At 38.1% G+C, this 25,398-nt stretch overlaps 4 protein-coding genes across 13 annotated transcripts; 2 read left to right on the forward strand and 2 right to left on the reverse strand.

Annotated features, from left to right (window-relative positions):
- Window positions 1-2,669: 2,669 nt before the first annotated feature.
- Window positions 2,670-7,186, forward strand: LOC111792451 (zinc finger protein CONSTANS-LIKE 9). Of its 7 annotated transcripts, none has more exons than XM_087123026.1 (7): window positions 2,670-3,348; window positions 3,433-4,075; window positions 4,160-4,230; window positions 4,370-5,034; window positions 6,069-6,296; window positions 6,501-6,808; window positions 6,901-7,186. In XM_087123026.1, the coding sequence occupies exons 4-7, from the start codon at window positions 4,459-4,461 to the stop codon at window positions 7,028-7,030; spliced, it is 1,242 nt and encodes a 413-aa protein (XP_086979152.1). In that variant the 5' UTR covers window positions 2,670-3,348; window positions 3,433-4,075; window positions 4,160-4,230; window positions 4,370-4,458; the 3' UTR covers window positions 7,031-7,186. The 7 variants fall into 7 exon arrangements, with proteins under 7 accessions (XP_086979152.1, XP_086979154.1, XP_086979153.1 ...); XM_087123028.1 differs by lacking the exon at window positions 4,160-4,230 and having other exon boundaries at window positions 2,670-3,126; window positions 3,232-3,348; XM_087123027.1 differs by lacking the exon at window positions 4,160-4,230 and having other exon boundaries at window positions 2,670-2,854; window positions 3,127-3,348.
- A 1,694-nt stretch (window positions 7,187-8,880) lies between these two features.
- On the reverse strand, window positions 8,881-11,681 carry LOC111792483 (Rrp15p protein). Its single transcript, XM_023673987.2, has 8 exons — window positions 11,124-11,681; window positions 10,942-11,043; window positions 10,786-10,867; window positions 10,657-10,676; window positions 10,508-10,568; window positions 9,828-9,907; window positions 9,402-9,509; window positions 8,881-9,313 (listed from the first exon to the last, which is right to left on the reverse strand). Exons 1-8 carry the CDS (start codon window positions 11,556-11,558, stop codon window positions 9,245-9,247), a joined length of 957 nt encoding a protein of 318 aa, XP_023529755.2. The 5' UTR covers window positions 11,559-11,681; the 3' UTR covers window positions 8,881-9,244.
- A 1,481-nt stretch (window positions 11,682-13,162) lies between these two features.
- On the forward strand, window positions 13,163-16,452 carry LOC111792518 (putative E3 ubiquitin-protein ligase XERICO). 4 transcript variants are annotated; one of them, XR_015420561.1, is made up of 4 exons: window positions 13,163-13,510; window positions 13,980-14,531; window positions 15,029-15,142; window positions 16,100-16,452. XR_015420561.1 is itself a non-coding variant. In XM_023674035.2 (3 exons), exons 2-3 carry the CDS (start codon window positions 14,074-14,076, stop codon window positions 15,069-15,071), a joined length of 501 nt encoding a protein of 166 aa, XP_023529803.2. In that variant the 5' UTR covers window positions 13,163-13,418; window positions 13,980-14,073; the 3' UTR covers window positions 15,072-15,362. The 4 variants fall into 4 exon arrangements, 2 of the variants coding, with proteins under 2 accessions (XP_023529803.2, XP_086979096.1); XR_015420560.1 differs by having other exon boundaries at window positions 13,163-13,418; XM_023674035.2 differs by lacking the exon at window positions 16,100-16,452 and having other exon boundaries at window positions 13,163-13,418; window positions 15,029-15,362.
- An 893-nt stretch (window positions 16,453-17,345) lies between these two features.
- Window positions 17,346-24,246, reverse strand: LOC111792405 (uncharacterized). Its single transcript, XM_023673830.2, has 11 exons — window positions 23,760-24,246; window positions 22,550-22,593; window positions 22,220-22,325; window positions 21,838-21,967; window positions 21,390-21,715; window positions 21,113-21,292; window positions 20,514-20,916; window positions 19,875-20,175; window positions 19,597-19,755; window positions 18,568-19,059; window positions 17,346-18,211 (listed from the first exon to the last, which is right to left on the reverse strand). The coding sequence occupies exons 1-11, from the start codon at window positions 23,920-23,922 to the stop codon at window positions 17,915-17,917; spliced, it is 2,601 nt and encodes an 866-aa protein (XP_023529598.2). The 5' UTR covers window positions 23,923-24,246; the 3' UTR covers window positions 17,346-17,914.
- Window positions 24,247-25,398: the final 1,152 nt, after the last annotated feature.

The raw sequence follows: 25,398 nt of genomic DNA on the forward strand, positions 1-25,398 counted from the left end.
AACAGGTTATAAACTTTTCTTGTTCATATTTGTGATATTTTTGTTGAAATTTTTAGTTTAGCTTCATTTTACTGTTCATCGACTTTTTCACGTTATTGTTTAAATGTTTGACTAATCGTTGGGTATCAATGTCTAATCCTTTAGTTAGTGATAATGTCGATGAAAGTATCGCTGAATGCAGGTATTCAATAGTGGGAAGAGAAGGAAGAGAAGGATGGAAGGAAGGAGAAAGCACTTATGCACACTTTTTGGATTTGTGGGGTTCAATTCTTCATTGGTGATCTTTGATGTATTTTCTTCATTTGCCAAGTAGGTCTCTGATTCCCTCATATTAACATTATCTCTCTCTCTCTCTCTCTCTCCCTCCTCTTCTCTTCTCTTCTCTTCTCTTCTCCTTCTCTTTTGAGCTATGAAGATTGCATCCTAGGAAGAAAAGGGCTTTGAAGATATGAGTAGAGTGGCGTTTCAAGTGAGATTTACCGTTTTGTTGAAAAATTTTAATAATCAATCTATGCGATTGAAAGATGGAAAGATGTAGGCATCTCATTTATGGATTTGAGATTTGTGTGGTGAGGATTATTAAGAGAAGTAGTCCCACCTTTAACCTTTGCTAATTAAGACGAAGATGATGAGTTTATAAGTAAGGAATACTATTTCATTGGGAAATTAAAAGCAAAGCCATGAGAGCATATGCTCAAAATGGACTATATCATACTATTGCGGAGGTCCGTGATTCCTAACACGGTATCAGAGCCAGACATCGGGTGGTGTGCCAGCAAGGACGCTGAACTCCCAAGGGGAGTGGAATTTGAGATTTCACCTCAGTTGGAGAGAAGAACAAAACATTTCTTATAGAGTTGTGGAAACTTCTCTCTAGTAGACGTTTTTTAAAACTGTAAGACTAATGACGATATGTAACGGGTCAAAGCTAACAATATCTGTTAGCAGTTGACTTGGGCTGTGACATATGGTATCAAAGTCATGCCCTTAACTTAGCCATGTTAATAGAATCCTGGAGTGTCAGAGTTGTGAGCCTTGAAGGTGTAGTCAAATGTGACTTAAGTGTCAAATTAAGGGTGTACTTTGTTTGAGGGTTCCAAACAAGGAGTCGAGCCTCGATTAAGGGGAGGCTACTTGAGAGCTCCAGAGAAGGAGGCCTCAGGAGAGGCTTTATGGTGTACTTTGTTCGAGGGAAGTATTGTTGAGGGTTATTAAGAGAAGTAGTTCCACGTTAACTAATTAAGAGGAATATCATGGGTTTATAAGTGAGGAATACTATTTCTATTGGAGTAAGGCCATTTAGAAAAAGCAAAATCATGAAAGTTTATGCTCAAAGTAGAGAATATCAACTCTCCAAAACTCATCTACCATTCATATTATAGAGGGTATTATTTTTGCGGCCGACGAGTCTATTGTTAAGTGGGGCAAGATTTGTTGTTAGTATTAGGTTTGAGTTCTTGATTGGTTTTTTTTAAAAAAAAAAATTATCGATTAGTTTCGTTTTCTTTTTTTTTAATAATTTATTGGTTAGTTTTAAAAAGAAAGGAATGGGTAGAGCAAGATTCTATGCATTCAGTTGTCCGGTCAACAGGAAGAAGAGTCATGTCTAATTCCAAATTGTTCTTACATGTGCCTTTTAGGAATCAGATGATGAGAGAACCAAGGCTAGATGATCGTGTCATTCTCTATATACTTGAAAAAACCGTCGTATTTGAGATCTTATTTCTTTTGCCTTCGTTTGGTAAAAAGTGGAATGAACCCATATTTAAAAAATTGATCTTGCAGGTGAGTCACCACTTCAATAAGAGATCAAACAAGATTGATTTCGATAGCTGATGATCGTTTTGTGCTTGACTCCACTCACTACCCTTTAGCGTGAATAGGTAAAGAAAGACCCTTAAAGAGCTCGATACCCGTAATTATTATTTTTTAATAGTTTCAAGAAAAAGAAAAAAAAAAAAACTTTAGGATTCAAAAATGATTTAATGGCTGCCTAATTGCACCAAATGGGAAACCAAAAGCTTAGTTTACATCTAAAATGTATTGGAGCCTATACTATGAACCTATCTCTCTCATATTAAATAATTTTCATTTAATTATTAATACATTTAATTTTAATTTTATCTCATATGTTTAATATAATTGTAATAATGATATATAATATATATATAAAAAATTTTTATTTCTTTATTCATTTAAAAAAATTATAAATATTGATATAGTGTTTTTTGTGAAATATTAAATAATAGATAAATAACCTATGACCTTTAAGCTCTTAACTATAAACTATAATATCTCTAGTGACATAATATATTAATATAATATTAAAAAAAATAAAAATTCTTTTAAGAATATAAAAAGTACCCTTTTGGCTTTTCGCAATTAAATACGATGGAAATTGGCAATTAACCCTTTTTTTTTTTTTTTTTTTTTTTTTTGTAAATATTTCATTTATTTATGTTATATATGGAAATTTTAGTAGACGTAAATAATTTTAAAAAAAAATGTTGATGTGATAAATAATAAAGAGAGAATTATGAAAAATGATAGAATTTAATTGTTTTTTATTTTTTTGTTCATTATCATCTAAAAAAAGAAAGTTTTTTTTTTTTTTTAATTAATTAATTTTTTTTAATTTTTATTATTGGGTATGTGTCAATTTTTCCCTTTTCACACATGCTCACATCCTTCCCATATCCTTCTCTTCTACCCACCTAAAATGAGGGAAAGAAAAAAAACCAGAATCAGATTAAGAGAGATTCTCAGAAATTTCCAGTTTCTTTGGGGTTCTTTTGCAGCAATCATTAGTTTTGTTATAATCTGAAGCCCCCTTTTACCGATCTTTCTAAGTGCGGTAAAACCTCTCTTGTACTTCTATCAGTTCTTCCCCCTTTTTTTGTGTTTTCTCTTTCTCTCCCTTTTTCCGTTTGCTTGGGAAATGATTTCTGTAAAAGTATTGCCCGATTTCGACTCTAGGAGGTGTTTGCTGACTGCCTTTTGTTCTTGTATGCATCAAATTCGTTATTGTTGAGTTCTTCTTCATGTTTTGGTTCTATGTTCAACTGGGTTGCTTTTGATTGTATGGATTTGTGTGTTTTTGCCGCGGTTTTTCTCTTTTTCTTACAGGTAATTTTGATTGTGCAAAAGAGTTGGACGTTTGATTCATTCAGTCTATGAAATTATCGCAGGAAGCTAACTCCATTTATTGTTGTCGTGGTTTTCATGGTTCAGAATTGAATGTTCACGAAAGTTTTCTCCTCTTCCCCTTTATTCTCGTGCTGAGTATGAATTTGTGTTAAGTTCTTGGAGCTGGGGACATGGGTAGTAGCCATGTCTTTCCACTTAAAGGTAGGTTCAGGTTTCCTCAGTTTTCCAATTATGAGTATGAGTTCTTGTTGAATCGCAGCTTAATTATTTGCCCTTTTTGGACAGTTTGTTTTGGAGTAATTCTCTACTTTAGCTGATAGATTACTTGGTTTGTAGAGGGAGAAAGAAATTTCCAGTTTCTTTGGGGTTCTTTTGCAGCAATCATTAGTTTTGTTATAATCTGAAGCCCCCTTTTACCGATCTTTCTAAGTGCGGTAAAACCTCTCTTGTACTTCTATCAGTTCTTCCCCCTTTTTTTGTGTTTTCTCTTTCTCTCCCTTTTTCCGTTTGCTTGGGAAATGATTTCTGTAAAAGTATTGCCCGATTTCGACTCTAGGAGGTGTTTGCTGACTGCCTTTTGTTCTTGTATGCATCAAATTCGTTATTGTTGAGTTCTTCTTCATGTTTTGGTTCTATGTTCAACTGGGTTGCTTTTGATTGTATGGATTTGTGTGTTTTTGCCGCGGTTTTTCTCTTTTTCTTACAGGTAATTTTGATTGTGCAAAAGAGTTGGACGTTTGATTCATTCAGTCTATGAAATTATCGCAGGAAGCTAACTCCATTTATTGTTGTCGTGGTTTTCATGGTTCAGAATTGAATGTTCACGAAAGTTTTCTCCTCTTCCCCTTTATTCTCGTGCTGAGTATGAATTTGTGTTAAGTTCTTGGAGCTGGGGACATGGGTAGTAGCCATGTCTTTCCACTTAAAGGTAGGTTCAGGTTTCCTCAGTTTTCCAATTATGAGTATGAGTTCTTGTTGAATCGCAGCTTAATTATTTGCCCTTTTTGGACAGTTTGTTTTGGAGTAATTCTCTACTTTAGCTGATAGATTACTTGGTTTGTAGAGGGAGAAATTATGGGCATGGTATGTATTTCATTTGTAGGTTGATTCTTAATCTTTGATTTCTCTTGTTAAAAGTAATCTCTCTTGAACTGCCTTTTTTTAGCTGTTGTAAAGATTTGGGAGTCATGGTTTTGATTAATATGATGTTTATTTATTGCAGAAGCTGCATTTAGCTTGTTCCTATAGTTGATTCTAGCTTTGGCAATCTCGAAATATTTATAAGGAAACGTGTGAAGATCTGATTGCAGCATGGGTTACTTATGTGATTTCTGTGGGCATCAAAGGTCGATTGTTTACTGTCGATCCGACTCTGCAGCTTTGTGCTTATCTTGTGACCGTAATGTTCACTCTGCTAATGCCCTGTCGAGGCGCCACTTGAGGACGTTGTTATGTGATAGGTGCCATTCACAAGCTGCATTTGTTAGATGTCCTGAAGAGAATATTTCACTTTGTCAAAATTGTGATTATATGGGGCATAGCTCATCTGCCTCCATTTCGTCCCGAAAGAGGCAACCAATCAATTGTTTCTCAGGATGCCCGACTGCTGCAGAACTCTCATCTATCTGGTCGTTTGTTCTAGATCTCCCGTCTGTAGGCGATGCTTGTGAACAAGAATTAGGATTGATGAGCATTGCTGAAAATAGTGCAGTAAATGCCTGGGGCCCTGATGATCAAGCTGGTCAAAATGTATCTGGTGCAGATCAAACCGATGAATTCTCAAATGAGGATAGATCAATTTGGTATGGCTCCTCTTCAATGCCTCAATATCCATCCAAGCTTCACGTCACGGACCAACCAATGACGATAGATACCACTTCACCCAAGGTACATAATGATAAATCATATTCTCCGGAACTAAATTTAAACGAAAGGTTTCTGCATTAGATATGAATTTATTAAAATGATGGCATATGTAGCAAATGTAATCAGTCTTGTCGTTTATGCTGTTCAATCCAAATCCTTATCAAATTGTGTGGTTCTCCCAAAATCCTTGGTAACAGACCAAATTATCGACGAAGTATATAATCCTAATTTTACTGGCACAAGTCAAAAACTTGATACTTATGAATTCCTAGTGGCTATCTATCTTACCATATTGACGCCTCATCACTTTCATTTTAAAAATGTTATGGTATAAGTTGGTAGACGGTAAGAATGGTATGTATATGCAAGTTTCCCATTTGACTAGTCGTAGGCTAGTGTCGTGGTGACCATCGTCTACCATGTTAAACTTGGTTTCTTTTTAAAAACGTCATGATCTTATTTAGTTACTTGTAATAATAGTATGTATAAGCTACTTTGAACACACTATATTTTTCGATTTGACTAGTCAAACCAATTTCTGAACAACTTAAGAAGTTTAGTAGTAATTTCCAAAAACTCTTTCAATGAAATCATAATTATTGTTCAAAGATGTGATCTCCATTAGTGGATGAAGTGTTTAGGGTTACCACTGGACACAATTCAAAGTTATATACTGTAGCACTTATTTTCCGAAGCTAAAATATTTTTATTTTTATTCTTGGAGTCATGAGCCTTGCTGAATAAATATTTCAATACTATGATCTATTATCTATAGACTCTGCAATGGAACTCAAAGATTCACTAGTAGTTTCTTATTACTTTCTTAGTTTTTAACATTTATTTTGATCAACTCTCATTCTTATGACTTGAAAATAACTGTGACCTCCTGTATTTTTCGAATGATGCGAACTTATTCGATATTTGCACAAACACTTGTAAATGGCTCTACTGGCAGCATTCAGTAGAATCGTCCTAGTATGACTTTGACATTTATGGCTTAAATTCGGTAGTTTTTTCATAAGAATCTTTGCAATTTTCACACTATTAATATGCAGTTGCACTGTGCTGGAACAAAAGGTCCTGGACTCGATATTGAAGATGACCTCTACGAGAATTTGAATATGGATGAAGATAGTTTGAATCTTGAAAACTATGATGAACTATTTGGTGTATCTCTCAGTTTTTCTGAAGAATTGCTAGAGAATGGTGGTATTGATAGCTTGTTTAGGATGAAAAGTCTGTCCGCCACGAAATCTGGTTGCCCTGGTGTGCCTGCAGCAGAGGTACTTCAATCCCTTTGCAGAAAAGCCTTTTGATTGTTTATTGGAAGTTAGTCTGTCATTGCTTCATGCTATTTGTTGGTTGTTTCTCATGGATGAACTTATAAGGATTTAATAGTTTCAAACCAATTGATTTTTAAGTATGAATAATAACAAGCACTTGTGATATTACACTTACATATTCTAAATGTGAATGTTTATATTCAGGGAGCGTCCGTTGGTTTAGTTAATAATACGATGCGTCCAGCGAGCAGTAATGCAGCATCTGCAGATTCCATGATGAGTGCGAAGACTGAACCGATTCTCTGTTATAACAATAAGCAAGAGCACTCCAGCCTATCATTTTCTGGCATGACTGGAGAGAGTAGCGCAGGCGAACCTCAAGACTGTGGAGCTTCACCAATGCTTCTAATGGGAGAGCCTCCTTGGTGTTCTATGGCCACGGAGAGTTCCTTCCAGTCATCTAATCGTAGCGATGCCGTAATGCGTTACAAGGAAAAGAAGAAAGCTCGAAAGTGAGTATTAGTAGCTTTGAATCCTTTTAGCTTCGTGCGTAATTATTTCACATAGCTCTTGCATTCTCAACTGTCGTTTGATCCTGTCATAGGTTTGAAAAGAAGGTGAGGTACGCTTCTCGCAAAGAGAGGGCCGATATTAGAAGGCGTGTCAAGGGACGCTTTGTTAAAGCTGGAGAAGCGTATGACTATGATCCACTGAATCAAACCAGAAGCTACTGAAAGTTCAACTTTTGGAATTTGATGAATACGAAAAAGTAAAACAAAAAACCAAAAAAAAGTAAACCGAAACGGATATGTGGCTTAATAGTCCGACAATATACTCAAATCAATGGATAAATATCGCTTTCCCAGTGTCGAACGGGAAGTTTATTTGTATATGAAGGACCCTGAGTTTTCCATCAGATGGTAAGAGGGTAGATGCACAAAAGCCAGGTCTATAATAGCTTGTCGATACAACTCGAGGGGGCTGGAAATTCTGTATCCATACTACCAAATACGAACAAAGGATCACAAATATTTGCCTCGAAGACGGTTTACATATCCGAACGGCATATGTTTCTTGGTTAATCCAGCTTCAGCTCCTTTGCTGGTTGGCAATGGCTGTGTTCAGAACATGGAAGTCGCCTGTTCCTCCTCGCTTTTGGCTTCTTGACAAGCATGGCTGTACCAAAACTCACAGTTTCCAGGTAATCTTGATTCCCTTTCAACTGACCTTGTAAATTTGATAATCTATTTATTTGATGAGGTAGAAATGTGCAGCCAGAGACAGTTATATTTGGGACAAAACTGAACTGTTGTAACTTGAAATTTCTTTCTTTAATGGCACACGATGAATGTATATGTTGCAAAGATTGTTCTTAATGTTTAACCAATTTTGTAGTCCTTTTCTTGTTTTTCTTTTCTCAATTACTTCAAAGGACCAAATTATTTGTTTATGTTCTGTGGAGATCTTGTAAGTTCTTTGTAACATAAATGTATGGCTTGTTTGTTGTCATACAAGTCCATTTTTAGCTAGTCTCCGTTTGCAGCACAAATGAATTGGGATTTCCCTATTGGGCTAGGTCATTTCGGGGCAAGCGGATCATTTCTGATGAAGAGAATGATTCGGAGTTCTTGCAGAGTGGAACCGTGCAGTACCAGACACGAGATAGATCTTCCAACGAACAAGACTTTTTTCGAATAAGCCAATTCATTTGGGATCCTGCAGATCCACTCTTTTTCCTATTCAAAGATAAGCCTTTTGTCTCTGTGTTTTCGCATCGAGAATTCTTTGCAGACGAAGAGATGTCAAAGGGGCTGCTTACTTCCCAAACAGATCTTCCTATATGTATATATAAACGCTGGTTTATCACATGTTTCAACAGGAGTTCACTTTTTCTTTCGACCCAACATGTTCAAGAATCAAGATTCCTTTCAAGAACTTGAAATAGATCTTACTTTTGAGAGATGAATTACCATCTTGAATTTCTTGAATTTCTCGAACTAGTTTAAATGCTTTGGAACCATGCACATATATAAACTTTTTAAATGGATGATTTAGGAATTTGAATCCCGGTCTTAAAATACATGTAAATTATCATTGTATTACGTTCACTTAAGCAGACTTAGATTAGATCAGGTGGAGAGGGGAATGGAACGAAGCATTCGTTATAGTGGTGTGAAAACCTCTCCCTAACAGATTTATTTTCACGGTGATACGCAATAGATCAAAGCAGACAATATACTTGAGCTGAATGGTATGAGAACACTGACGTGTAAAAAACTCTCCCTAACAAACGCGTTTTGACGGCGATACGTAAAAGACTAAAGCAGACAATATTTACTAGCGGTGGGCTTGAGCTATTACAAATGATATTAGAGTTAGACACCAGACACCAAGTGGTGTGCTAGCAAGGACACTGGCGTGTAAAAACCACTCACCTAGATACATTACAGACTATAATCTCTGTGGGTATGAACTATTATCCACCAAAACAAAAACAATTGTTTAGTTGCCAGGAAAAGAAACCCATAAAATAGCTTTAGTTTGAACAACTACAGAGACCAACCAGTTCTTAAGAGACAGAGCGTTAGTAGATTTTATAAATTTCAATAAGTAAATTAGCACCAATACATTTCTCTCTTAACTACTTGTGCAATCCATACAAATTGAGACCAAAATTTTCATCTTCAACCACTTTGCTCAAAAATCATATAAACTCAGAGCAAATGGGTAACCTTTTACACTTGAATCTCACTGGAGATCAGAACAAAAATTGGACAAATATATAGAGGGAATTTTTTGTGGGCTCAATAACAAGATATAGCTGATATTCGCCACCACGTGACCGAAAGCACTTAGGGCATCCTTTTGTATCAACACTACGAAGCCAAAATCAAACCCAGCTTTGTGAACGATTGGCTAACTGAAGACTATAAGATTTATGAAACCAATCAATCGTCGTCGTCTGAACTACTGTCACCCAACATTCTCCCGTTGTCCTCAGCTTTAGTCGTATTATCCTGCAAGTATAGTTGATCACACTGATATGAAAATCGGAACCAAGAGTAACAGGCGCAACCAACATTAGTATTTGAAAGTATATCTTACTGGCATCTTATCCCAATCTTTTAGCTTGGAATTGGTCAGCATATAATTATCACGTAACGGAGCCCAGGCAGGCCCTTCAGCTTCCGCTGCATCACCTGATGTGTTCCCCTGTTCAACATAGAGGAGGTCATTTTAATTCATTATGAACACGAAGAAACAGATAATACACGATGGTGATGCGAGTTTAACTCCCTTAACCATCATACACCTCCCTTCCCCATTCCACTGTAAACAAAAACAACGGTGATGATGGTAATTAAACAGGCCACACATATGCTTTGCCTCGAGTACAGAGACTCAGGTGTTTGTAAAGAGTAACATCCCTTGTAAGCGATTGAGACAAGAATTTACGAACACATTAAAAGTTGATAAATTTATCAAATTCTATAGCGGAAATTGGAAGACTTGAAAGTAGAAATAACTAACCTTCGCATTACTGTTTGTTGCTGACAAAGTTGGCTTGCCCAACTCAGAAAAGAAGGCTTCTTTCCTGCGCTTACTTATAGCTGACAGTATAAACCAAATAAATTACTCAGAATGAGACAAGATAGAATGAAAAGGTCAACACATGGTTTCACCCTCAGTCTTCAATAGCCCCTCACATAATCACAAGTCAAGAAAGAAAGGATGAGCGTGCAAGTATGCAACCATGATAGGTCTAGTAATGTTACGCTAAACTCGAGATAACACTACGTAAGCCAACAGTGGAAGGGAAGGCATTAGTTGACTGAAAGCAAGCATGAGAAACTAACGGGGCGATAAATCCAAGGCACGTGCCCATAAATCACTGGTTACTCCAATCACATAGTAAAGTTACTATGATTCATTAATTAGAACTTTGGCATGTTGTCAGACTACACAAAATGGTTTTCATCAAGGATAAGCAGAAACCCCAAAACAAAATATAAGACATACATCGTACAACGTCGAAAATTAAGCTACAAGATTCAGTACAATGTAACGTGAACTACAGATTCAAACCAAATTAATCGAATGCAAATGCCATTTTCACAAAGCAAGAAGGAAAGTGTGAAAATTATATTAGTTCTACACAATTTTTGATTTTGTTAACTTCTGAGATCAAAGTTACATAGGAGGCACAATACCTTTAGCATCTTTAGCTCTGGAAGGATTCAAACCCTTCTGGGCATGTTGTGCCTTGTTGACCTGTATCATATTAATAATAACGGAATTCAGCGACGAATACAAAATAGAAGAGCAAAAACTTGGCTGAAATATAAATTTGGCTACTTACAGCATTAAACAACTTGACGACTGGCAATCCAACAAGAACCAATGCATAGAGATAACTATGTTAGTATGACAATAAATGTTATAATCAACAGCCACACCCATCTTTATAGAAGATAAAACGATACACTACCTCCTTTTGTAGCAACGCCAATAAGGAACTTCTCATGAGAATCCAAGTAAGTAGCAGGCTTCACATGCCCTTTTTCTGCCATCTACAATATCCAAACATTTAGAGTCAGCCAATTTGAAGCAAGCTAAATCATACAACAAACATAGTAGGAAATACCAATTGTTTCTCCTTCTTGGCCTCTCCTTTGACCTTCCGCTCAGCTTCCTCTTCTGCAAGCTTTTCAGCGACAAGCTTCTTGTTTGCTGATAATATAGGACCCTGCAACAAAAACATGGCAGATTAATTCTTCATTACTACTATTGAAAACAACTCCAACACACGTAAGATGTATAAACTACCAGAGTTTCATCAGATATGCTCTTCTTAAGAATACTCCTGAAAGCAGCTCTGAATGCTCTACAACCTTCAATAAACTTAGTTATACCCGGTTGCATTACACCACTCTCATCGTCTTCGGAAAGCCCCGCATCCGAATTCACATCGTTCCCTTCCTCTTCTTCACCCTCAGAAATCTCTTCATCTACAACCTCCTCGCGATTGTGCTCTGAAACTTTGCTCTCATCTCCAACCGCTGGAGCCGCTGCAGTCTTCGTGTCATCATCTTCATCATCTGAATTATACTCACGCGCTCGTTTTCGAAAAAGTTTCTGCATTTTCCTATCAATCTTAACTTTGTTTCCACTTCCACCCATCATCCTCGGTCTTTTCTTGTTCCTAGAACCAATCTTTTTACTCCTCTTCGTACCTCTCATCAATTCCCCTTCCTCAGCCATAGTTTCTGATTCAAATGCACAACGAAACTTTCAAGTCTATCAGAGAAAGTTCTGTAGAGATCAACCGCCACGACACGAACAATGGAAGAAGATGTTGAAGAACAGAGTGATTAGGGTTTACGAAAGGGAAATTTGAAATAAATGGCCCAATTGGTTTTGGCCCATTTTTAAAATTAAAAAATATATATATATATATATATATTCCAATAAAATAAAATAAAAATGCATGGATTTATTAATTATTGTATTTGATTAATTAAGGGAGAATTTCAATTTTTAATTAAAAAAATATAAAATAAGAAAAAATGAGTTAACACTCATCTATTAATATGACATTTTGAGTAGGGGTGTACATTCAACCCGACAACCCGAACCAACCCGAACTGAATAGAAGGTTGGATTGGGTTGGGTTGTGAAAAGTTTCGGGTTGGGTTGGATTACCAATTCAACCAACTCAAACTTGGGTTGGGTCAAAAAAATCCCTCAACCCAACCCAACCCAACTCGGACCATGTATGCCCCTAATTTTGAGGTACTACTTACTTCGTTTGATCGTACTTTGATGGTCAGTTTAGGTTCTTAACGAGTTTCAATTTCTTTAAACTCCTTAAATAGGTCTTAAATTTAGCGAAAATATCAGTAATCGAAACTGGATTGAAATTCGAGTTCAAAACGGTCAAAGCATGTGAAACTTGAAAAATCGGTTCGATTGAACAAGACCCGTCATCCCTTTATCTCTAGCAATCCTTCGCTTGCACGTGCGTCGTCTTCTATTTTTCCTCTTACCTCGTTTGGCTTTCCCAACCGTGACCCCAATTGCTTAGGGCCCCTCCGACAACATTGTAGGGCTCCTCAAGTTGAACTTATTGGGTAAAGAATCATGCAATTCCATCGAGTATTATACGAGATATAGACATTTGAACATTCAGGGATACCTAGAATTGTTACCTTCGATCCTCAAACCGATCTCCTTTTGCAACCATTCTCAACCCTTGAGTCCTTCACGACGTTTGTAAAACCCCTCACAACGAAACTATAGAGACAACAATCAAGCCAAATTACTCATAAATGAGTAAATGAACTAACCCGTGACTTACCCTAGAAACTCGAATTCGATTTCCACCATCTCGAGCTCCTCTACCCAAATTGGTTAAACAGAACTCAAACTCGTCTCCACAAACGAAATCCCTTCAACCTCACTCTAAATGGGTCTTGGTTGCTCGAGAATCTAAACAAGAAGAAACTCCAATGGACGTGAGTTTATCTCAACTCCGACATTGTTTTCCTTCACGAATTCGAGCCGTTATCTTCCAACTCTCATCCATTCAACTTAACCATCGCTCACCTAATCCCACCATCACTACCCGAAAATCATGCACCTTAAATGCTGGTTCACGCCACTCATCACGTCATCGACCCTATACCTTACATAAGATCGACGACTATAGCAAATTTAAATTTTATTTATTTAAATAAGTATTACGAGCAATCACGAAGATAATTAAATACCATAAAAGTTATTAACTCATTAAAAATTTGGAGCCATTAAAATGCTATCTACACAAAGTCTATATAAGCTTCATGGAACTTTTGAGCCACTAGAAATATAACACTATATCATAAATTCAATGAAGAACTCCTACGGGTAGTTGCATACATAAATTTATTGTGTCAAGTTTTAATTGAAGATTTGATCCATCACCACTTGAAGCTTCCTCCGATCGCGTATATGAATGGCGTCAATCGAATCAGGATGAGCTGATCATAAATCCTTTCCACGATTTTCTCGTCGGTTTTTTTTTGCTCTTTTCGATCATCCGCGCTCTGTTTCTCTTCGTTCTTGCAGATTGAACGCTTTGACGTAAGTTTCCGGTCGCCTCCTTTTCGTTTTCGTTTTCTTCATGAAGAAATGTTCACTTTCCATTGATGGATCTTATCTAGTTTCTCAATTTGGTAAAGACGGAATCGCTTTTTTTTTTTTTTTTTTTTTTTTTGTAAGGATTTCCGCTCTCTGGAGTGTTTGAATTTATTCGAGTGGTTTGTGGAATGTATTGAATCTTTTTGTTCTTGAGTTTGTAGATTTCTGAAATTTCTCCATGGTGTTCGTTATTACTTCGTGCCTCAACTGTGAAGATTTGGAAGTTGAACCTCCTATTTGCTGTATGATTCATGTGAAAAACTGTAGTTTCATATAATTTGATGAAACAAATAGAATTCTCTTCTGTTTCTTCACTTCAATTGATCGGTTCTCTTCAAGTTTGTCTCCTTTTAGAGATTCCGCTTCTTCAAGCTCATACTTCGATTGTTGTGTTTTCATCAATCAGTTGGATAGTTCATGTTCTTTCCTGATGATTTGTCATGAGGTTCTGTTCTTCATTACATGGTAGTGAAAGGTTCTTTTGTTTTATTAACTTGTTTTCAGGTCTGATCTGAAGAAAGATTTGCTTGCATCCTCTTAATTGTTGCGTTTTTTTCGACCTGTACTGACCAAATCTGAGAAGTTCAGTTCAACCACGATGGGCCTCTCCAGTCTCCCAGCTCCATCTGAAGGAGTCTTTAATGTTCTTCTTGTAAACACTGCACTATCATTTTCCATGTTCAAATGCTTTGTTCGTTTGATCCTTCAAGTCGTAGGAATCCTTCTCTCACCACCATCCTTGGCTCCACCATCAGATTCCTTGGAAAATTCCTCAGAGTTGGGGGATTCCAATTTTGGTTCTTCTTGGAATTACATCGAGACATTTCAGAACCGATATCCAACGATTAAGTTTGCTAAAGTAGAGGGCTCCGAACGTCATGAACATGACTGCCCTGTTTGCTTAACTTGGTTCGAACCTGAGTCGGAGATAAACCGCTTATCTTGTGGCCATCTTTTTCACACATTGTGCTTGAAGAAGTGGCTGGACTACTTGAACATTACATGTCCTCTTTGCAGAACTCCTCTTATGTCCGAAGAAGAGAAATTGTGCTTTTGGTGAGTGTTCTCTTTGCTGTTCAGTGTGCTAGAATTTAGTTAGGAAAAACTCATGTACAGCATACTCTTAAAGATAATCATGAACGCGTTTTATACCTTCTTTGTGCATGAAATTTTAAGTTTGATGTCACTGTATATACATGTTTATGAAGTTTTATGCTTTTGGCTGGTGCCTTTAGCTTTGAGTTAAGGCACCGTTACTTCACTTTCGAGGAAGTATCTCGATTCAAAGAGGAGAGGGAGTAAGTAACTCGAGATCGTTCCAAGGGGACTGGCTAGATCAAGACTAGGAGAGATGATCCCCGGACAATGAAGAAATGGAATCCATACACTTGATCTATTTTTAACAAGTTTTTCAAGTTCTATTTGTTTGATATTGGCATTATCAGTATGTACAGCAATTTCTTAGAATTACAGTTTTAAGTTATAGTGGGAATTATTCAAATCTTGGTGGGCAACTCTAATATCTTACATGTTTTTTTTGGTGTCAAATACAGTTCGTCGACGGAGCACGATATTCCTCGAGTATTAAGATCTTAAATCGAAAAATGTTCGCTGGCCTTCTTCGATGAACCTGCTAAACTCAAAGTGAAAAGCTTCTTCCACCATATGTACGTTGATACTACCTTCTCTCCCCATATGTACGGTGGGCTTAGGTTGTTACCAAAGGTTTCATATCAAATTTAGTTTTAGTTCTAGCTAGTCCGTGTCTTATTTGCTCAAGTATTCTGAAGCGTAGATGATATTCTGATTGCAATGTAACATGTATTATAGTTGAGGATTCTTTCTTAAAATGATATCTTGGTGCTTATGGGTTCTCGTCTTCTTGAAGCTTCAAAATTTTCTTATTATACAGAAATCCTACTGCAGAAAAATGAACTTACCCTTACATATGTATGCAAGGGAAGAGTGTGGCAGGCTTGTTCCATCGTCATTTGTGGGGTCTGTGACTCGAGAGGAACAATATAATATTTCGAGAGCTTGTGAGGTGTTGTCTCTTTTTTATGGCTATTTGTAATAGTCCAAGCCCACCGCTAGCAAATATTGTCCGTTTTGACTCGTTACGTATCGCTGTTAGCCTCACGGTTTTAACTTCTAGGGAGAGGTTTCCACACCCTTCCCCTCTCCAACCAATGTTCCCCTCACGGTTTTAACTACTAGGGAGAGGTTTCCACACCCTTATAAGAAATGTTTTGTTTCCCTCTCTAACTGGTGTTCCCCTCACGGTTTTAACTACTAAGGAAAGGTTTCCACACCCTTATAAAGAATGTTTTGTTCCCCTCTCCAACCGATCTGGGATTTCACCTATTCGTGGATCATACTTTTTAGTAATTATCAACTGACTGTGACTTGTTCTTTTGGATTGAAGTTCTTTCTTGTAAGAAGTTGAGCACTTCTTTTTGTGGGCTTATTTCTCGTATAACCTCGTATATTGTTTCATTTTCTTCTATGAAAGCTCGGTTTTATATAACAAAACATGGACTTAAAAGTAGACTTATTGTTCTCCTTTCATGTCACTACTTTCCTATTGATTAGAATTACTGATGGAACCTCAATTGCTTCTGAAGGTGTATGCAAAGTAGTGTGTGGACTATTGAAGCTGATTTAGAAGCTGCTCAGCTTCTTTACCTTACTGGGGATCCTGTCGCCTTAGGCTTCTGGGAACCAAACATGGCTAGGCAAATGTCTCCTATGGAACATGCTAACTTATGGATGGCTGAAGATGACACAAGCCGCAGAGTGTGTTGTAGGTTATGAGTTTTTTCTCTCTCTTGGATTCAATTTAAGATCATGTATATGCTTCGTGTCACGGTCATGCTTGTCCAAGGCATGTTGCCCATGGCTGCATGCCCGTGACACGCCAAAACATTTGCCTCTTGTACTACTTCCCTCGCTTTCTAAAATTTTCTTTTGAAATCGAGACTCGAGGTTTGTATTCACGTCACCTGACCGCAGGCTACATAATTCGAAGTAGGCTTAATCCACTCAATGCTGAGAGTGGGTGCCGCACAATCGCCTAATCCACTGCCTAGAAACCGCGATTGTGACACTTCTTCTTGGCTGCTCTAGTTTACCACTGATGTAGCTTCTAGATGCAATTTTACTTACTATTGATGCACTTTTACTTACTATTTGATACCAATAATTGTGATGATTGATCTATATTCTGAAGCTATAGTACTCGCCCCTATCCCTAAATGGGCATAATGCACTCCACTCACTGTCATATAAACGAGCATTAGAGCGAGCGAGGGAAGCCTTCAATTTAGGGGCTTCCCCCTATCCCTCACACTACCCTTTCATTTCTGCTTAAACTTCCCCGATTGGATACCCGAGAACCATAATCTTTTCTGCTTCTGCTTCTTCGATAGAGATAGATAACGGGAGGTCAGGTCAGCTATCTTATTATCCGCTAAACTTCAGCTCATGGCCTCTCACCCATCCTCACTGAATCTCACTTTGGCTTCTTTATTCTCCTTTCAATCTTCATTGCTCGCTACCGTCTGCCCCGGTAACCTGTTTATGGGGGGACGGGGACGGGGGCGGGTACGGGGGCGGGTACGGGGGCGGGTACGGGGACAGATAAAGATTCATTAAGAGACAAAAGCCTGCCCTTCAAACCCCACAGGGGAGCTCCCTTCCTCAAAAAGGAGCTACAAATGAAGATGGGTCCAGCAGAAACATTTGTGACAGTACAGAAAATCACCTGAACAGAGCTTAAATGTATGATAATTAGCAAGAATGGGACACCCCACAGATACCCTTTGAAGTAAAGTAGAAGAAGATAAAGTAAAAGTAAAAAAAGAATATAAATGAGTCAACCAAAACAATTCACATTTTCTGGATCATATCAATACAACTTCCTTTCTCTATCAAATAACTTTACAGGTAAGGTAGCTGCAAAACTCTTCACCAGCCTATATCTTACCTTTCAAAAGCCCCTATAACATCTCCAAATTAAAGAACAAAGAATGCAAAAACATTTCTCAACACTTTTGACTGCAAATTCTCTCAAGTTCGAAGAATTCAACAATGGAAACGCTCGAAAAGCTTATCAAATGAAGAATCGAGAGAGAGAGAGAGAGAGAGAGAGAGAAAGATATTTCATATAGCACCAGCTGCAAGAAATAAGAACAACTGCACATGCCTACTTGAAGTAACTTAAAATGGTAAATATCTGTTATAGGTGGTCTGCACCTTTCATGTAGTAGTAGTACTCACTTCAAGCAAACAGTAGCAATCGGTCTTTTTCCGCTCCTCTAAAACATTCTCCGGTCAATAGCAACTCTTCCCTCGATATTTCGTTCTCGATCCATAATTGCTGGGAGCTCTCCCAAAAATCCCAATATTAATATGTTTTTGAGCTTCTGATTTGTTGTTACCTAATAGTTACTCGGCCAATTGATCTGCGAGTGTTGAGGTTGTTGGTAAATGTTACCTCCTGGTCCTACCGTGTCGACTCCTCCAGCCACGGCTTGCGACTGTTGCAGAAGTGGGTGAACTCCTGCTCCAGTTACTGCTTGTGCTTGATGATAGATACTAGCAAATGTACCATGCCCAGTCTGTGTTGGCGTAAATGTCACGTGTTGACCTGGTGGTGGAAGGTTGTAGAACGAATTCGCGGGCAAGCTTGACATGTCTCTCCCGGGTGCACCGATCCATACTGTCGAGCCATCACTCTAAACAGGAAGAGGAAAACGATCGAGTTATTGTTTAAGCACTTCTGTCATCAAACTTCAAGATATTGCAGAGAATGCTAATAAGGGCCACCTCGCTTTTTTCAATCATGAAAATTTTGAAAAGATATTGTTATTTTGTCTTTGATCGTATGAAAAATGATTCAATGAAGTCGCCACAATGTGTTTGTCTCGTCTTACAAACCGTTCGAAGTACTTTTACAACAACGGTGTAAAATTGCCCGCCCACATTGTAGCGACCTCCTCGAACAATTTCCCGACACTCACAATCACCATTTAACATAAAACAACACAACATATTAATTTGAAGAGAATAAGAATCAAAGGGCAACACCAACCTGTGGTCCAGTGATGTAAACACTATTTTCCTTGAACTGCGATGCACCAAGGTCGTCGTTAGCGACGGTGTTTCCAGCTGGTGCAGCAGTGCTAGGGCTATAACCAGGTGCTGAAGAGCCATAAGGACCGTAACCACTAGGCACGCCAATGTGGGACGAGTTACCTGAATTGGCTCCCATCTTGTATTGTGGAATTGAATATTTGACTGCAGCAGCTGCTGCTGCTGGCGGAGCTGGAAAGATGTTGCCTCCTTGAGGTTGCTGAGGAAATGCATTGTTGCCAACAAATTGATGGATGGGAGGAGGTGGAACGTAGAACGGGGAGAAATAGTGACCGTACGGTAGGTAGTTCGGGGGATAATGAGAAATATGGACTCCTGCTGGAGGTCGAAAGACGGGCATAGGTTGCTGAGTCATAGCTATGGAGCTTTGCATAAGTCCAGCTGCTTGCGTTAACAGTGCCGTTGGACCTGCTGTCGACAGAACCACGCCCTACAAGCAAAGAAACAATAGCATAAAAAAATCGAAAGAGGATTCTATTCCCAACTTGACCCGTCGAGTATTGGGAAGCGGGCTAGTCCCTGAAAATGCCCCTTCCTTTGTCCTGGATTCTTTTGGTTGCTCTCATCTTTCGTTTTTGTACTCGATTCATTCCTTGAGGGTCCAATTAATCAATAGTAAAGTAATGTTCGGATGGTTAGTGTCTATTCTGCATGGGCCTCGAACTATGGATTTCTACGCTTTTCGAGAAAAAGCTCTATACGGGGGAGAATAGAACAAGTGGAAAGAACACGCAACATCTAAAGGATATCAGGATAGGGATCCTATTCCTAGAAGAGTCCACAAAACAGGAGACGATTGATTGAAAACGACGCACGTTATGAAAATTAGGCATATAATTATAAAAAAATCTCGAGTTCGGCAGGTGTAAAAAAAAATCGTTGCAGATATCCAAAATAAATAGCAGAAGATGATACAAGCATACAAAAAAGAACAGCTCTTAATGAAAACAAAGTCCCAAGTATGTACCTCTTGAGGAGATTGAGAGCTCGAAGGAGGCAACATCGCAACATTGCCATTGTACTTAGCAGCAACTCCGGGAGAAAGAAAGGGGGAAAGTCGACCATCGTTCTCACCCGATCGGTAAAATTGGGCATAGTAACTTGACGGGTCAAAATGCTGTTGAACCTACAAGAAAAGCAGTCGATATAAAATTCATATAACGTGGTAAGATATCAAGGATACGAAAGCCAACCATACAAATCGTAAAGATCGGCTTATAATAAAGCACTAAGTTCGGTGCTTACGACAAAGCTGGGAAGACGAGAAGAATCGCAGCCCTGAGAATCAGAGTTTTCAACTGCTGCAATCTGACTTCCAACTACAGGGGAGATAAAACCAATACCGTAACTCGAAGATGTTTGTGCAACAGAGTTCGTATGGCCTCCAGAAGGTAATCCCGTTTCCTGCTTTAAATCATTGAACTCGTGAATTGTGTTCGATGAAAGATCGGCGCCAGTGGGTGATAAGTTTTCAGCCATTTGACTAGGAGATCGTGGACGATCAGGAGATTCCACATCTTCGGTACTTCTCAGTGCATTAGGATAACTGAAACGAAATCGTGTAAATTTTGTAAGGAAAAGATAGTCACACCACATCGTTCGTGTGCATAAAAACCGACATCCCAAAAGAAATGTTTCCGCAGCATGCTATGTTCACCCAAAAAATACATACTGTATTACTAGCAAATGCATCGAAAAACCGTCTTAAAGCAGATAAAAAATAGCTTTCTTCCGTCCCTAAATAATTCTTAAACACAAAAATAGTTCGATATGAAAAGTTCAAGTACCGAACCAAGACAATGAGAAACATCGAGAAGCAGCGAATGAACTTATTTTCGAGATACTATCACAGTTAAACGCAAATTAAGAGCTGCAATTGCCTACCTTGAAGCTTCTTCCTCTGCATTTTCATCGGCATCGACTGAAGCTTCGGACATGGGTGTATGCCTCTGGTCATCCTCTGGACCGCTTGGATCAGTGACAGAAACTCCAAAACCAATGCCAAAACTTCCAAAGCTTAGCTTCGATCGTTCGGATTCAGGAACCTGAATGTGGTTCGGAAGAATAACAAGCTGACTTTTCGATACATGCAAGTCTTCCAATTTCTTCTGCAGTTTTAAAGTAGCTTCGACTGAATCAAGGACCCTCGAAGCAGGCTCTAAATGATCGGTGTCATTAAGGGTAACGGCAGGGGCCTCAGAAGCTGCAGCAGCTGCACCAACAGTTCTCGATTGCTGTATAACAGCTGAACTAGTAGTCTTTGGCTTCCATTCCTTATTAGAACTAGCTGTCGTGGATAGAAAGCACACGAAGTCACAACTACGTAAACGTTAATTTTTTTTCCTTTTTCACAAAAATTAAAAAATACACGAATGTATTCATAGGTTAACAAATCGGTGATACGAGGAACAAAGCCATCAGAACTTCAAGAAGAAAAAAAATGGTGAGCTAACCTAGGCCTTGAAACATAACTAGTTTCGTACCTTTATGAGAGCCAATTACTTGTTGTGGTCGTTTATTATAATTAGAAGGCAAACTAACGGTCGAGCTGCCCTGCATTGACACGGAAGGTGGTGAAACCTCATTGAGCTGACTCTCCTCAATTTTCGGAGATTTGATTGGTTGATTTTCCCGAGCCAAAGATTTGCCGATCTCCGAAGCCTCTACATTTCAGCCAACAGAAAATAAACAAAATATTTTAATCATAAGTTAAGATACCGACAGTAATAGAAGAAAAAAAACCAAAAGTCGTGTGCTGACCAAGAACTAGTTTGTTTTCCACAGGATTAACTGTGGTAGGCTCATCTCGATGCAATGTGTTCCCCCCACATGTAACTGTATCCACAGAACCCGGTAGCTGCGACTCAACAAATGGATCTGAAGACGAGCTCAATGCGACGCTGTTATCGGAATTTGGTATGGGCGGCTCACTTGAGGGTCGCATGCCAAGCGCACGGTTTGGGTTCTTGTTTGCGTTTATAGGAGGCAATACACTCCCCTTACCACTAATCTCAACCGAAGATGAAGTTACTTCAGCAACACTTCCAGAAGCTACACTTGTGGCACCATTTCCGACAGATAGAGAGCTGCAAAAGACACCTTTATCATCTACTTGTTCAAAACGTTCGTCCTCAACGTTACGCTTAAAATTGCAATTCGGGACAATCAACTTATAACCATTGAGAATCCAAACCGAAAACATAATCACCTCGTTACTGGTATTTTTTCTTTACTTTTTGTCTCATGAGAAGCCTGCACGGATAAAGAACCACCCTTCTCAATTGCTTGATTTACTCCATTCTCCTTTCCAGGTCCAAGGTTTCGGCCACCGCCAGTATCTGATCACAAGTAGGATTGTAGGAATAATATTAACTAAGATAACCAGATCGAACGTCAATCAGTGAGGGAAAAAACCGAAAGAACTATGCAGAATTCATAAGAACAAAGTACGAAAGAACTTCTTTAATTGAACAGGTTAACGTGGTGTCTTACGTACATAGTTAACGCAAGTAAACAAAAGAAATGTTGGGTTGTTTATGATATCGACATGTAGAATGCAGCAGAAACAAATATCTTTCACAGCAGCTTACCATGAGAAATATAACGAGGAGAAGAATTTATACGAACACCTCTACCACCCCTTCCCTGCATGCCCGTTTTCCACCTGGACTCTACAGACTCTCGATTGTTTGCGTTCTACAACAACAGTTTTTTGAGTTCCGTGGGTGGGACGTAGAGAATTAGTTCATCGGTTTAGGTTAGAAAGTTTATCAAACAAAAAAAGGCACATAAGACGGTCTCAAACAATATGTGTTCAAATATGAATAATTATACAATTCCAAGGCTCCCAGACTCGAGATGACATGTACTAAACAGAATGTGGGTACCAGGAGTCATCGACTTGCTGTAAAAGATGTTACCTCTTTTCTCCTCTCACGTTTGCTCTTCACTTCATGAAAAGTATCTGAAGAACAACGTCAACACTGTTAAAATCGGTTTCCGTAAGACACCAAATGCAAAAAACAATGTAGAAGAGATCAAGACTATTTTTTAAACACGTAAGGATCCTCCAAGAGACCCGAAAACGGGTTTGAATTAATGGTTTAGGTTAAGTGTCATGATAAATAAAAACTAAAGAGAAAGCTCGAGTCAGAGAACAAAATGCCGCGTCTCTAAAACAAATTATATAGCAATTTACATCAACCTTCAAACTCAGCAACTTGGAAACAACGATGTCGGTTCAAGAAATACATTAGGACTAACAAAATATGATAGCCACGAATACTAATAACATGATCGAGATCTAGAGAAACATCAGTACTCAACAACAAACGAAGATAAGCGATAGAATCATTTTTCCTTAGTGGCAAACTTAGAACATGCTCAAGTAGAGAATATGAACTAAATAATACAACATTTTTCGACAAAAACGAGCATTCTCCATCTGGTTATAGAATCTCTGTTTCCGATTCAATTAAACTATAATTTACGATTAGTCGGTTCGAAACGTACCATAGAAACGACGAAATGCCACTATAATTTATGGATATTGCAAAAAAAAACACAAGAAATCATTCGTCGATGAAAAAATATAACTTTACTACGTCAAGTACGCGAATGCTGCTTTATCACGACAAGCTTTGCCAATACAAAAACACCCAGCAACCAGTAAATGGGAGAGTAAAGAACAGACCCATAACGACCCAGAAATGGAACAAAAACAAGACTCCCAATCCATAATCCTAAACAACCCAGAGCTCCTAGAACTGATTGTAAAGTAGTAAACACACAAATCCGACAAAAAAAGAAGCTAAAAATGGTTGTAAAGTAGCTCCACTTTGGTGAGAATAGAAGGGATCAGAACCAAGAGTAAAGGAGTTCATCTAATTGAAGTTCATCCATGAAATTAGCAACAAAAAAGTCAGCTAAAAAACACGACAGTAAATGAATGTCAGCTGGAATTCAAACTAAAACACAAGACATGAGCTGAAACCCAAGAACCCCAGAAAGCAAGAGTGGATAAACTTGAAACAGAACAAGGTTGGATCACAAGGATTGAAAGAGCAAAGCAATAAAAACCCAGAACAGCAAAACAGTAATAGAAGCAAGAAAAGAAAGAAAACAAAGTACCCTGAAGAAGAAGCTTCTGAGTAGTCTCATTGGGATCCATGGAACATTCTTTAAGCATTGCATAAATCTCATCATTACTGTGATTGCCCGTGATCTCCTTAATATTCTCGATCGTTGTCCTCACACTGTTGGGGATTGAAGCCCAAGAGTCGTCGCCACTCATCCTTCACGACCAAGAAACCCCAAAAAAACAGGAAGAAAAAGAGAAAATCTCGACAGAAAGAGAGAGTAATCGGTCTGCCTGCCTGCCTGCCTGTCTGCCTGTCTGCCTGTGAGGTGAAAAGGGGCGGAGGGGAGGGCGGAGAGGTGAAGGAAAAACAAAGGGGAAAACCAGAAAACAGAGACGGAGAAACAGATTGAAGGGTATTGGGGGAAAACTAGCTGAGGGAGAGAGAAAAGGGGAGAGGGGTTTGTAAAAATTGATCTATTTGGATGTGGAGAAGACGAAGAAGAACAAAGGGGGAAAGAAATGAAAGGGAAGAGGAGAGAGAGAGAGAGAGCACTAGAGAGAGAGAGAGAGAGAGCAGTGTCTTGTAAGAGTGTGGGGGCATTTTGGGGTTTTCACATCTATTTTTTAATTATTATTTTTAATTAAAATGGGTAATCAAATTACCTGGGATGTTTTTCAGTATGTGCTGTCCGGCTGTATTGGAAATTAAACCTAGGTTTTATTTTATTACTTTTTTATTTTTTATTTAATTATTAATTATTTTAATTTTAATTAAATTTTTTAAAAAATCTGAACAATAAATTAGTTAGAATATTATTAAAATTTTCATTATTACATTTAATTTTTGTCCATTTGTTTTAAATTTCATTATTTGTTTGTGATTGGTGAAATGATGTTGAATTCAAATTAGTCTGAAAATTACTAAAATAAGAAAAAAACTAGAAATTAATAAATAAATAAATAATGTAATAATTTCTTTTTTTGTTTTTTAAACCTAATTTTATAATAATTTGGATGAATAATTTCAACCGTAACATCTCGGCTCCTATAAGATTGAGACAAAATGTTGAGCTCGTAGTGGTTATCCACCGAAAATTTAATAATCGAGATGAGCACAAGCTAGCCCGATATTCATTCTGATCATAACCTTAACTTGGGTTTTTCTTGGATTGTATGCATCGCATGTTTCGGTCCTTACTTCGGGTGGACCTTTGTTGTTGGCATAGGGTCAGTCTTTGCCTATCACTTCCTATTTTTCTCGACCATGGTTCATAAGATTGATTTTGTGCTTGTCTTTTGTAGATTCAATTGTTGCATTATTCTGTCCAGTCGAATAAGCACTACTTCTACATATTGAACGTGTGTATGTATAATATATATATATATATATATATATATATATATATATATATATATATATATATATCAACAATCGATGTATCATGAGATCATAGTCTATTCCTTACCTATCTTCACGTGATGAGATGAATAGGTAGATGAATCATAGCTCTTCACCAAATTGCGTTTTTTGGTTGACCTCAGGCTCCTCGAATTGGGCGAAGAGCTAGTTGGCCTAGCATTTTCATTGCTTCCTCGCAAACTCTTCCATTCCGAGCTTTATTTGCAGTTAGAATAATCTGGTTGACCTCGGCCAGTATGCAAATAGTCAACTTCAATTTGAGTCTAATG

This window comes from Cucurbita pepo, chromosome 4, assembly GCF_057944985.1.
Source record: "Cucurbita pepo subsp. pepo isolate OVF chromosome 4, ASM5794498v1, whole genome shotgun sequence".
Lineage (NCBI taxonomy): Eukaryota > Viridiplantae > Streptophyta > Magnoliopsida > Cucurbitales > Cucurbitaceae > Cucurbita > Cucurbita pepo.

What these genes read in the sequence shown, in the direction of transcription:
- LOC111792518 (XM_023674035.2), top strand. Translation starts at nt 14,074, where the DNA reads ATGGGCCTCTCCAGTCTCCCAGCTCCATCTGAAGGAGTCTTTAATGTT. An exon ending in GAAGAGAAATTGTGCTTTTG is followed by an intron (nt 14,532 to 15,028) that starts GTGAGTGTTCTC and finishes TGTCAAATACAG; the next exon opens with TTCGTCGACGGAGCACGATA.
- LOC111792483 (XM_023673987.2), bottom strand. Translation starts at nt 11,558, where the DNA reads ATGGCTGAGGAAGGGGAATTGATGAGAGGTACGAAGAGGAGTAAAAAG. An exon ending in TGGCGTTGCTACAAAAGGAG is followed by an intron (nt 10,677 to 10,785) that starts GTAGTGTATCGT and finishes TTGGATTGCCAG; the next exon opens with TCGTCAAGTTGTTTAATGCT. An exon ending in CAACAAACAGTAATGCGAAG is followed by an intron (nt 9,510 to 9,827) that starts GTTAGTTATTTC and finishes TATGTTGAACAG; the next exon opens with GGGAACACATCAGGTGATGC.
- LOC111792405 (XM_023673830.2), bottom strand. Translation starts at nt 23,922, where the DNA reads ATGAGTGGCGACGACTCTTGGGCTTCAATCCCCAACAGTGTGAGGACA. An exon ending in GAAAAAATACCAGTAACGAG is followed by an intron (nt 21,716 to 21,837) that starts GTGATTATGTTT and finishes TGTCTTTTGCAG; the next exon opens with CTCTCTATCTGTCGGAAATG. An exon ending in GCAGAGGAAGAAGCTTCAAG is followed by an intron (nt 20,176 to 20,513) that starts GTAGGCAATTGC and finishes ATTTCGTTTCAG; the next exon opens with TTATCCTAATGCACTGAGAA.
- LOC111792451 (XM_087123026.1), top strand. Translation starts at nt 4,459, where the DNA reads ATGGGTTACTTATGTGATTTCTGTGGGCATCAAAGGTCGATTGTTTAC. An exon ending in CTGGTGTGCCTGCAGCAGAG is followed by an intron (nt 6,297 to 6,500) that starts GTACTTCAATCC and finishes GTTTATATTCAG; the next exon opens with GGAGCGTCCGTTGGTTTAGT. An exon ending in GAAAAGAAGAAAGCTCGAAA is followed by an intron (nt 6,809 to 6,900) that starts GTGAGTATTAGT and finishes ATCCTGTCATAG; the next exon opens with GTTTGAAAAGAAGGTGAGGT.